Genomic DNA, 9,683 nt, shown 5'->3' with positions numbered 1-9,683 from the left:
TTTAATTATGTCTTGCTCTATATAATTTTTTTATTTTTTGTTTTATTTTATTTAAGAACCAAAGTAAAATGGTTGTAAAGCCAAATATTAAAATTTTATTTGTATTTGTATTATTTATTTTATTATGTATTTTTTATTTTTATATGTTTTATTTATTTTTAACATTCCTTTTTTTAACATTATTTTTACCTATTATTTTTAGTCTAATCATTTAAAGTCAACACAAAATTAAGTTGTAATTGTATTTACTTTCTAAATGTGCATTCCTTATCTTATCACACACAATCAATCCATTCACCTGATTTTAGTAAAAATAAGATGGTCTTATATCCTTTTATCAAACTCAATAATTTGATTAGCACCTTTTCGACTTCATTCTAATACGTGTGTTCACTTTTCCAAATCCAGGCAATTTGTGTTGAATAAAATCAAGTCTCACCAAAGATTTATTTGCTCATTAATGAATTGCAGACAGCCTTTCATTCAGCCTTTAAGGACACTATAACCATATGGAAAATACACAAAAAAAATCATTTTAAACATTTGCTTGAGAGTCATATTAAGAATATTAGTCTGCACACAATGTAGGTACGATAAGCCCCGTGGTGCTGCCGAATTATGAAGTCTTTCGAGTGCATCATCCCGTCCTATTTTCAGACACCCTATATCAGGTTACCCACTGAGACAACAGGTCAGCCGAGGTTATTACAGCATCCTACAACACCTGCCGTCTCTCAACCTCGAGCTTTACCGTTCAACTCAAACCCGGAGAACATCAGGGCCAAAGCCCAGGCAGATTCTGTCTCACTGTCCGCAGGCATCCTGGCCTGTTCATTCATCCGTGCTGAAGAGCAGAGGTGAAGGAAGACCTCAGGGGCTTCACATTGGAATGCACAGCATCACTGATTACTCATTGGCGAGAGGGAGGAGAAGGAACGGAGAACGTTGTGGAGAATTTGTAAGAGAGGAGAAGGGAGGGTGAGACGGGCGAAAAAGCAGGAATGTTGCATTAGGATTTCCAAACAACCCCTTAATCCAAATGCCGACTGAAACACTGCTTAAAGCATTTGCTGAAGCTTTTATCTCACCATAGTGCAAGAGCAACCTACAAAGCAGAGGTCGAGAGGTCAAGAGCGTGAGCGGGGAGCTCGCTTCTGACTGTCTGTGCACACTTGTGTGTGATTCATATTATGACGTTAAATGTCTGTAAAGCTTTTTATAAACTCAGAATTGCGGGATATAAATTCAGAATTGTGAGATATAAATTTATTATTGCGGGATTTAAACTCAGAATTGCGGGATAAAAATGCCGAATTGCCGGATATAAACTCAGAATTGCCGGATATAAACTCAGAATTGCGGGATAAAAATTCAGAATTGCGGGATATAAATTCAGAATTGTGAGATATAAATTCAGAATTGCGGGATTTAAACTTAGAATTGCGGGATATAAGTTCAGAATTGCGGGATATAAACTCAGAATTGCGGGATATAAACTCAGAATTGCGGGATATAAGTTCAGAATTGCGGGATATAAACTCAGAATTGCGGGATATAAACTCAGAATTGTGGGATATAAATTCAGAATTGCGGGGGATATAAACTCAGAATTGCGGGGGATATAAACTCAGAATTGCGGGATATCAATTCAGAATTGCGGGAAATAAATTCAGCATTGCAGGATAGAAAGTAAGAATTGCGGGATATAAATTCAGATTTGCGGGAAATAAATTCAGCATTGTGGGATAGAAACTAATAATTGCGGTATAGAAATTCAGAATCGCCGGATAAAAATTCTGAATTGTAAGATATAAACTCAGAATTGCGGGATAGAAATTCAGAATTGCGGGAAATAAATTCAGCATCGCGGGATAGAAACTAATAATTGCGAAATAGAAATTCAGAATTGCGGGATAAAAATTCAGAATTGTAAGATATAAACTCAGAATTGCGGGGGATATAAACTCAGAATTGCGGGATATCAATTCAGAATTGCGGGAAATAAATTCAGCATTGCAGGATAGAAAGTAAGAATTGCGGGATATAAATTCAGATTTGCGGGAAATAAATTCAGCATTGCGGGATAGAAACTAATAATTGCGGTATAGAAATTCAGAATCGCCGGATAAAAATTCAGAATTGTAAGATATAAACTCAGAATTGCGGGATATAAATTCAGAATTGCGGGAAATAAATTCAGCATCGCGGGATATAAACTAATAATTGCGAAATAGAAATTCAGAATTGTGGGATAAAAATTCAGAATTGTAAGATATAAACTCAGAATTGCGGGATTGCGGGAAACTTGCAATTCTGAGAAGAAATGTCAGAATTGTGATATAAAAAGTTGCAATTACCTTTTTTTATTCTATGTTGGAAACTAAACAAAAGAAAAAACAGAAATGTAAGAAGTAAAGTCAGAATTTAGAGTTTATATATTGCAGTTCTGCATTTATATCTTGCGGTTCTTAGTTTATATCTCGAAATCCTGACTTGCAGTTCAGTTGTGAGAAACAAAGTCCGAATTTGTGAGATATTAACTCTGAAAAGTCACAATTACCTTTTTTATTTTGTGGTAAAAACAAGTTACGTTTTAGACATTTATAATGTTATGATTTCCTGAAAAATATGTGTCACAGTTTCCACAAAAATTGTGGAAAAACTGTTTTCAACACTGATAATAACATGAAATGTTTCACGAGCATCAAATCAGCATATTAAAATGATTTTATATTATATTTATAATAAGTCAAACTGGTATTTGGTATGACAAACCATTGTGGTTGCAATTAAAATGAAGTATATTGCAGTACATATAAATCGCCATGGAGCTGATGCTGCTACGTATAGAGTTGCATTGAACCCAGACTATTAATTTATAGTCAACATAAAATCCAAATTGACTGTATTTACTTTCAAGATGTGCTTTCCTGATCTTATCATGCACAATCCATTCATGCACATTGTTTTAGCTAAAAAATATTTTTTTAATCAAATATAATAGTGCATGCCATTCTTCATTGCATCGAAGGATGCAGTATTCTGCTCCGTATACTCTATTGTATTACTAAAACATTTAAATTAATATAGATAGACAGTGTTGCTATGGCATCCTAGTTGGTTGCTCGGATGTTGTAGCTGGTTAATAGACATTGCTAGGGTACTCTAGATGGTTGCGTTGGTATTTTGACTAGTTGCTGAGTGTTGGCTGGTTAATAGGGTTTGCTATGACTAGCTGGTTACTATGCAATTCTAGAATATTTTGGTTATTTGCCAGGTGTTCCTATGGGGTTCTAGTTTGTTATTTTGTTATTTTTACTAGTTGTGGTAGTTATAGTTGAAATTCTTTGTTCAGACAACTGTGTTTGACTAGTTGGGACAACATTTGGGGGAATTCTGTTGCACTAACATGGGTTTTTATGTAGTTTTGTAGTAATATTTGTGACTCAAAAGGTCCTGTAAACTGGAAATTATGTAGTTGCTTTTTTCCACAGTGAATGTATGAGTGTTTTCAGGCTGTTGGCATGCTTGATTCACAGTCTGCGCCAGATGTCATGAGCATTAACTTGCAAATAGGATGTGCACCGCCTGTTTTCCTGCGCCAGGATGTTTTCTGACCTTGGTTCTTAATATGTGCTTCCTTGTTTTCCTTTTTCTCAACAGGTACGACTATAAAGAAATGCTGCATAACTCCACTTTTTGTCTCGTGCCTCGAGGACGCCGCCTGGGCTCTTTCCGTTTCTTGGAGGCTCTGCAGGTACATTTTTCCTGTTCGTTCCCATTGGCAGTACTGCTAGCCAACGGAAGACACTTTAGCAGTTGCATGCAGGTTCTGTGTTTCCAGCCCATATACATACCCACACACTTTACATTATTGTAGTATAGCTGGGCAATGCACCTGGAAAAAATATCTTTGCCGATGCTACCGTTCAAAAGTTCTTTTTACTTTTGATCTATTCATTAAGGAGTCCTAGAAAATGTTATAAAAACTAAAATAATTAAAAATTGTATCATATTAAATAAAATAAAAAAATTACTTTAGCCATATTAATAATAATAATAATAATAATATTATATATAGAGAGAGAGAGAGAGAAAACTCTAATGGCCAAATTAAACATATTAAAAACATTGAAATCTTAAATATGTTCTTTTATTTTATTATCACAAATATGATTCATGCCATTTATATCACTTGAATGAAATCCCTTCTGCTCACCAAAGCTGCATTTATTTGATCAAAAATACAGTAAAAAACAGTAGTAATACAAATTACAATAACTGTTTCATATAAGAAGCAAATTGAGATCTCATTTGTGGTATTTCATTCCTAAATAAATAATCCACCTTTATCCATAACCAGCACTATTCTGTGGTACTGTGATGCCGATGTAATGTCAGACGGGCGTCTATTGTGTGGGAGTGCGGCTGTGCTCTTTCAGGTTGTCTGATGTTGTGCAGACATGAGGCTTAACAGGCCATTATATATTGTGTTTTGAATTGTGTGGGTGTTGAGGATTGACTTGCTGAGGTTTATGCTGCATATGTGCGCTTGTGTCTGTCTTCAGCTCTCAGGGGCTGTATTGGTCTGTATGTATTTCAGCAGATTGAAGCGCTGGTTAATGACACTGCAAGGATTAGTCCATAACAGCGGGATGATATTAGAGATGAGGGGAGGGCAGAGGGTGGGAGCAGCTTAACAGATTAGGGACTGGACAACAAGCCTGTGCAAACACACACACACACAGTTATGCTTGGAAAATATTGAATTTTATCTACAATAAAGTTCTGTTGAGGTACTGTGATGCAGAGATGACTGATAATGCTTTTAATACAAACCATGATACTGAATTATTACCTCTTTTGTATACTATAGTACATGTCCAAAAAAAACTTTGAAATACTGTTGTACCATGTTCAAAAAAACCTTGGTATATGGTAGCATGCCCATACTTGCAACAAAAGCATATTATAACTAAAAAACTGTATTAAAATTTTTTGGAACTGCTAACAGTGTTATTTTAGTATATCATTCATATTATATAATAATTTTTATGAATATTTTTAATTAGCTTATATTTTTAGTTTTCATTTTAAATTTATGTTTAGTAATTTTATGATTTTGTTTCATATGTTTTTTTAATTATTATTTCATATTATCACCATGATGCATGTTCAAAAAGAATGGAAATACTGTAATACTTACAAAAAAAAGTTATATCACTATGTCCACACTTAAAAAATAATAATAATTGTCATCTTCATAGTAGTGTTATTTTATAATTTTTATTTTATAATTTTTAATAGCTTTAATTTTTACTATTTATTTTTTAATATTTTGGATTTGTTCACTTTTTTGTTTTATATTTTAATTCGGTTATTTTATATCAGTTAGTAATTTTAATTAATTAATTGCCAAGGCAACACGTCTAATAATTTTTGTTTAGTTTAAGTTTTTTGGCTAGTATTGTATTTAATTTTTTATTAAAAAAAAATATTTTATTTGATCTTTATTTCAATTACCAATTAAAAAAAATAGTTTTAGTTTTATTAAACAATAACAACACTACTTGGTATCAAGCTACTATAATGCTTTATGAACAAACAAATTATATATAAAAAAAAAAAAAGTTATTTGGAGTTTTTGGGATTGTTTTCACTGTAACTCCATCCTGAATAATGAAAGCAGCTCTGCACTAATGACCAATAATGGCAGCTGACATGGGCGTCGCTAGGCCATTTTTAGGGGGGCTATATCTTAGTAAATTAGTTCCATAGATTAATTCCATAAACTACACGAATTTGTGATCGTCTCAGTCCCCTTTAAATTTTTGCATTGGTCTCCTTCTCCATTCTTGATGATTATCTCACATCCTCTTTTTCATTGTTATGACTGAGTTCAGACAGGCAGAGCCACGCTTTGTGTTTCCCTCAGTCGCTGCCAGATTTCCCTGAGCTCAAGATGGAACAGAAACATGACTGATCTGATAAACCATGATTCCTCATTTCTCAGTCTGAAGTCAGAGCTCCTCCTGCTTTCAGACTTTCCACTCGAAGACGCTAAATAAAATTTTCATTACGCTTGTTTTATTTTTCTTCAGCCTGTTCTAACGTGCCTCTGTCTCTCTGTGTGTGTGTGTGTGTGTGTGTGTGTGTGTGTGTGTGTGCGTGCAGGCCGCTTGTGTTCCCGTCATGCTCAGTAATGGCTGGGAGCTTCCCTTCTCAGAGATCATTGACTGGCGCACGGCCTCCATCATTGGGGATGAGAGACTTCTTCTACAGGTACGACTTCCAGAATATATCAGGATAGGAGCTAGTTCAGCTTATGTGATGCATTCTGTTTCTTGTTCCTGTCTGAAACAACAGCTCTGTTCTCAAATTCAGTGAGCTGCCTGCTGTCTACTGCCTGTATGGGCAGCATCTTAACTGAAATACATTCTACTTGTATTTGTTCTGCCTGTTCTGCTTGTCTGTGTGAATGAATGACACAGATGTGTTTTCAGCGTCTGCTGTCAAACTGTATGAGGACAAGAACACATGAACTTCATCTCCAGAACTGGTTTGAGATTTCACTTCATGCGCATTTTACCGTTTCATTTTAGAAATACTATCGTCATATATCACAACAACCCACCAGAATAAAAGTTTGGTTTAATATATATAAATGTTAATATAATAATATATATAAATATATATATATATATATATATATGTGTGTGTGTGTGTGTGTGTGTGTGTGTGTGTAGGTGCATCAACCTCCATGCCACGCTGAATTGAGGCAGTAATTAAAGCAAAAGGAGGCCCTACCAAGCATTGAGTACATGTACTGTAAATGAACATACTTTCCAGAAGGCCAACAATTCACTAAAAATTTTTTTTTTATTGGTCTTATGAAGTATTCTAATTTGTTGAGATAGTGAATTGGTGGGTTTTTGTTAAATGTGAGCCAAAATCATCACAATTAAAAGAACCAAAGACTTAAACTACTTCAGGCTGTGTGCATTGAATTTATTTAATACACGAGTTTCACAATTTGAGTTGAATTACTGAAATAAATGAACTTTTCCATGACATTCTAATTTATTGAGATGCACCTGTGTATATATATATATATATGTGTTACTCTATTAATAATAATATTTAAAACTATTTTTAAGAAATAATTACTCTTTTTCTTTTCTTTTATTCTTCTGCCAGTTGTAACCGTAAACCCCTGTTGAGTAGCACGTAGTCAAAAAAATTAAAGCGTTTAATTTTCATTTGATTAAGAGATGAATTAAATTGTTAATGTTTTATACATTCATTTGATTACCAGAAAATTACATAACAGAATTTCTGAAAACATTTCATAGGGCCTTATTATTATTAAAAAATAATAAATAAATAAATACATACATATATACATACGTACATACATACACAAATAAAACATTTAGTAATTAAAGTTTTTATGAATTCAGTTTTGTTAGACATGCTTTTTGTTGGCTAAAATTTAATTAAACCATTACAATGCAGAAAAAATAAAAGGGAAATCACATTATTTGGTAAAATAAAATGGAATTTGAGAAGACAAATGTATTAAATAGGGCCCTAAAAATGTCAACTTTTAATAAAATTATGTAAAATTGTACAAGTTTCATTACGTTTCTCAATTAATTAGAAATGCTTTTTGGTCTAAAATTTTATTTAACTATTAAAATGTAGTCCAGAAAGACTGAAATGGAAAAAACAGAATTCGAAAAATAATTAAATGGATTTCATAGGGCTATAGCAGTATAATCATGTGTGCTTATAATAATGCATACATAGTCAAATCAAAAGGTTTTTGGAACCAAGACATTTTTATAAGTTGAAATTTGTTTAAACCCCATGCTTTCTCAAGCCTTTCCTATTAATTAATCATGCATGAATTAAATCGTTCTAATGTCACATGCTAATTTGCCGAGCACAAGCTTGCATCTATCAGTGACGGTCTGCAGACCTTTGGAGACTTCCACAGTGAAAGCAAGTTCATGTGCCTTTGTAATTGAAATGGGACCTCTCGCCCTGCTGATTAGTGGCCTGCGGCAGAAAGGCAGTCTGTGGTGAGAGGAGTGACAGCTTCTGTCAGGCCGCAGTAGCACAGTTCTGCATTTAATATGCTCTCGTGCCCCTGTGGCACTGACTGGCTCAACAAAAGGTGAGACTAAGCGGCCTGTGAGATATTTGAAATGGAAATCCACCTCAAGGGCTGTTTGTGTTCACAGTGATGAGAGACTTTAATAATCGCTCACACCTGCTGTGACTTATTTCTCCTCTCAGTAAATACTGGAACAGAAGCACTGAAACACTGAGCAAGACCCGATGCTATATTCCAGTGTGTTTAATGCAGTCGTTGTTATGCTATTATCTATCTATCTATCTATCTATCTATCTATCGTTCTATCGTTCTATCGTTCTATCGTTCTATCGTTCTATCGTTCTATCTATCTATCGTTCTATCTATCTATCGTTCTATCGTTCTATCTATCTATCGTTCTATCTATCTATCATTCTATCGCTCTATCTATATGTTGCTCTATAGTTCTATCTATCTACCATTCTATCTATCTATCTATCTATCTATCTATCTATCTATCTATCTATCTATCTATATAATCGTTCTCTGTCTGTCTGTCTGTCTATCTATCATTCTATCTATAGTTCTATTTATCTACCGTTCTATCTTGATCTATCTATCTATCTATCTATCTATCAATCGCTCTGTCGTTCTATCGCTCTATCATTCTATCGTTCTATCTATAGTTCTATCTATCTATCTATCTATCTATCTGTCTATCTATATAATCGTTCTCTGTCTGTCTGTCTGTCTATCTATCATTCTATCTATAGTTCTATTTATCTACCGTTCTATCTTGATCTATCTATCTATCTATCTATCTATCAATCGCTCTGTCGTTCTATCGCTCTATCATTCTATCGTTCTATCTATAGTTCTATCTATCTATCTATCGTTCTATCTGTTGTTCTATCTATTTATCTATCTATATAATCGTTCTATCGTTCTCTGTCTATCTATCTATCACTCTGTCGTTCTATCGCTCTATCATTCTATCGTTCTATCTATAGTTCTATCTATCTATCTATCGTTCTATCTGTTGTTCTATCTATTTATCTATCTATATAATCGTTCTATCGTTCTCTGTCTATCTATCTATCACTCTGTCGTTCTATCGCTCTATCATTCTATCGTTCTATCTATAGTTCTATCTATCTATCTATCGTTCTATCTGTTGTTCTATCTATTTATCTATCTATATAATCGTTCTATCGTTCTCTGTCTATCTATCTATCACTCTGTCGTTCTATCGCTCTATCATTCTATCGTTCTATCTATAGTTCTATCTATCTATCTATCGTTCTATCTGTTGTTCTATCTATTTATCTATCTATATAATCGTTCTATCGTTCTCTGTCTATCTATCTATCACTCTGTCGTTCTATCGCTCTATCATTCTATCATTCTATCTATAGTTCTATATATCTATCTACCGTTCTATCTTGTTCTATCTGTCATTCTGTCTATCTATATCTATCGTTCTATCGTTCTATCGCTCTATCTATCTATTGCTGTATAGTTCTATCTATCTATCTATCTATCTATCTGTCTATCTGTCTCTGTCTATCTATCTATCTATCTATCT

General features: G+C 33.7%; 1 protein-coding gene across 1 annotated transcript in view; it reads left to right on the top strand.

Moving 5' to 3' along the window:
- The first annotated feature begins 618 nt into the window (after positions 1 to 618).
- The window catches only part of LOC107592164 (exostosin-1a-like), a 27,624-nt gene continuing 18,559 nt past the window's right edge, over positions 619 to 9,683 (top strand). Inside the window, exons 1-3 of the mRNA XM_016281567.1 lie at positions 619 to 857; positions 3,664 to 3,757; positions 6,175 to 6,282. Coding sequence (XP_016137053.1) covers positions 619 to 857; positions 3,664 to 3,757; positions 6,175 to 6,282 — 441 coding nt within the window. The remainder of the gene's footprint in view (positions 858 to 3,663; positions 3,758 to 6,174; positions 6,283 to 9,683) is intronic.

This window comes from Sinocyclocheilus grahami, unplaced genomic scaffold (assembly GCF_001515645.1).
Source record: "Sinocyclocheilus grahami isolate Dianchi unplaced genomic scaffold, SAMN03320097.WGS_v1.1 scaffold150.1, whole genome shotgun sequence".
Taxonomy (NCBI): domain Eukaryota; kingdom Metazoa; phylum Chordata; class Actinopteri; order Cypriniformes; family Cyprinidae; genus Sinocyclocheilus; species Sinocyclocheilus grahami.
This window is presented reverse-complemented; position numbering and strand designations above follow the sequence as displayed.